Consider the following 2,523-nt stretch of genomic DNA (forward strand, 5'->3'; position numbering starts at 1 on the left):
ATAGACAATAATATTGTACTATAATTGTGTAATATGATAAATATAGCTATAACAGCATCTTTATTACAACATAAAAATGTATCAAAGTAACATGCTGTACATCTTAAACTTACACAATGTTACATGTTAAATTTATTCCATAACAATAAAGTTTCCTAGATCTTATAGGAAGAGAAGCACTGAGTAAAAACCTTTTATGGCATTATTCTTTCCCAATCTAGCCAAACTGCTACACATTTGATGGTAGGTGTTTTGAAAGAAACAAAAAGATAAAGAAACGGAGGCAGAATGCTTCCCCCCTCACCATAAAAGAATTTAAAAAGATCTTGGATATTGTTTGATTATAAGACTAAACAAGAAGTATACAAGACCATGGGAAAGCAAGGAGATGCTCAAATAAGAGTCACGTGAAGAGACACAGCAGACTTCTACTTTCTGGTCCAACGTGAAAAGAGCTTGGAAGTCATCACAACAAGGAAAACGCTGACCAAACTGAGAATCAACAACCCTTCTTCGATCCATCAGAGAACTGAGGTCACAGGTCAAATTGCTGCTCTGAAAACAGACAGTCAGAGGGGTACCGAGAAGAGAAGCACAGCTTACTGGGAGCAGACACCTGCTGATGGAGGCAGCACAGGTGGGAACTCAGGTATAACTGAGGAATTGCTGGAGGCTCAGTGTGAACCAGCCTGAGAGTTAAAAACACCAGGGGGCCCCGGTCTTCGGGGTCCTCACACTTCTGTGGGTTTTAACACCAGGAGCCCTTCCAGGTTCTCGGGGTGAAGACTGCAGAAAGACACCCTGTGCTTGTGCTTCCAGTAGGAAAAGTTGAAAAATACATATTTGGAATGCACCCAGCGCTCTGTTCTCCTAAAAAATGACTGCCTTCCTAAGACACTGTTTTACCCGAGCCCAACTGACCCGGAGGAAGTAAATACCTCAATCAAAGCCCTGTAGCCTTTAACGTGGGCTGGGGACATGCCCACCTCCTGCCCCCTGGCCTTACTGCTCACCTGCTGAGGAGGGGGTGCTGGCAAGACTTGCCCAGGGCACAGCCCGTGGGCATAGCCTCACTAAAACAGTGGAACCTGTTAAAAGATCAATTGAGGCGGGACAGACCGCGGCCGAGGCAGGGGAGCCTCAGAGCGGCCCCCGCGCCCCGCAAGGGGACCCCGAACGAAGGTCAGGAAACTGCAATGGGGGGAAAGCGAGGCGCTCTCGGCAACCCGCCCCTCCCTCGTCACTTGGTCACACGGTGGGGTGGGGGGGGCGGAAAGAGGGAACCCAAGGACCCGACGTCCAGACAGGAGCAATGATGTTGCCCGAGCCTGGGACCTGTTGCTTCCCCTGGGAGGTCAGCGCCGGCCGAGCTCCTGATGGGGACACACTGAGAACGCTCGGCAGGTTGTACAGCTACGGCACGACGCGGTCCCGAGTGACCCTGATGGCTCGGCACAGATCCCACCAGCACCCGATCCTCGTCTGGACCAAGTTGGTGGAACCGCTCCAAGCCCAGGTGGGCTCCCTCTACACCGTCCTTGGGGAGCTGGGTCACCAGAAGGCTGGAGGCCGCGTGGTGAAGGCCCGGGTGCCGGCTTGTGTGGGAGGAACGAGTCTCCCCTGGTTAGAACAAGCCGTCCGGGAGGAGAGGCTGTACCAGCGCAAGGAGGCCAGCAGCCAGTAGAGAGCAAAACGGCAGCTCGTGGCAACGCCCTTCCTCACCCACCTGCCCTGGAGCTGCTGCAGAGAAGATGCAGGCGCTTCCCCCGAGTGACAGACTTCGGAGCTGGAGAGAAGAGGGGAGGGGGTGCTCATCGGGATCGCCCCAGAAATGGGAGCCTAGAGATCAGAGGCTGGGTTCTGGGGCGCTGGGGGCTGGGCCTCGTGTGGGTCCTGGAGGGTTCCAGAAGGTCCTGGTGAATGAAGCCGCGCGGTGTGACGAAGAGGAAAAAAGAAGATAAACTGAAGCATATTAAAAATTTTAAGAGTTTATTTGAGCAAAAATCAGTTGACTCCGGCAGAGCCAACCCAGAAGTGGTTACGAGTCCGGGAAGGGGCGTTTATACAGCAAAGGCAGGAGCAAAGCAGTGAAATTATTGATTGGCTGTTGCTTAAAGCCTCGTTGGCGGTTTGTGATTTGTTGTCCTTCCCAGACTTGGATTTTGGTTTGCCGCCTTAGACCCCCGTGGCATCAGAGCCCCTTCCGTCCAAGGGCTTCATTGTTTAATGAAGTTAACAAACCTGGTCATTGCAATTGTGTGTAAATGCCCACAAATACATACATGTTCATAGTTGGCAAAAAAAAAAAAAAAAAAAATCGTTAAACTATCAGTTATCTCAAGATGCTCATTTAGAAGAAAAATCATTCCATTTCTTAATTATTTGGTTTCTATGTCTAGAGTGAAGTGGCAGCTTAAAGTAATGGTGCTAGATTAGGTTGGGGAGAAGGAACCACCAGCATTTCAGCTCTGACTCTGCAGTGTAACACGGGTTAAGGAGTAGATTTTCTCATTTCTAATGAGG

The 2,523-nt window shown here is 50.3% G+C and overlaps 1 protein-coding gene across 1 annotated transcript; it reads left to right on the forward strand.

The window, feature by feature from the left end:
* The first annotated feature begins 1,312 nt into the window (after nucleotides 1-1,312).
* Nucleotides 1,313-1,684, forward strand: LOC137768884 (CST complex subunit TEN1-like). The gene has a single exon (XM_068550588.1). It carries the CDS (start codon nucleotides 1,313-1,315, stop codon nucleotides 1,682-1,684), a length of 372 nt encoding a protein of 123 aa, XP_068406689.1.
* Nucleotides 1,685-2,523: the final 839 nt, after the last annotated feature.

This window comes from Eschrichtius robustus, chromosome 8 (genome assembly GCF_028021215.1).
Source record: "Eschrichtius robustus isolate mEscRob2 chromosome 8, mEscRob2.pri, whole genome shotgun sequence".
Classification (NCBI taxonomy): Eukaryota; Metazoa; Chordata; class Mammalia; order Artiodactyla; family Eschrichtiidae; genus Eschrichtius; species Eschrichtius robustus.

Coding starts and splice junctions, on each gene's coding strand:
- LOC137768884 (XM_068550588.1), top strand. CDS start 1,313: ATGATGTTGCCCGAGCCTGGGACCTGTTGCTTCCCCTGGGAGGTCAGC.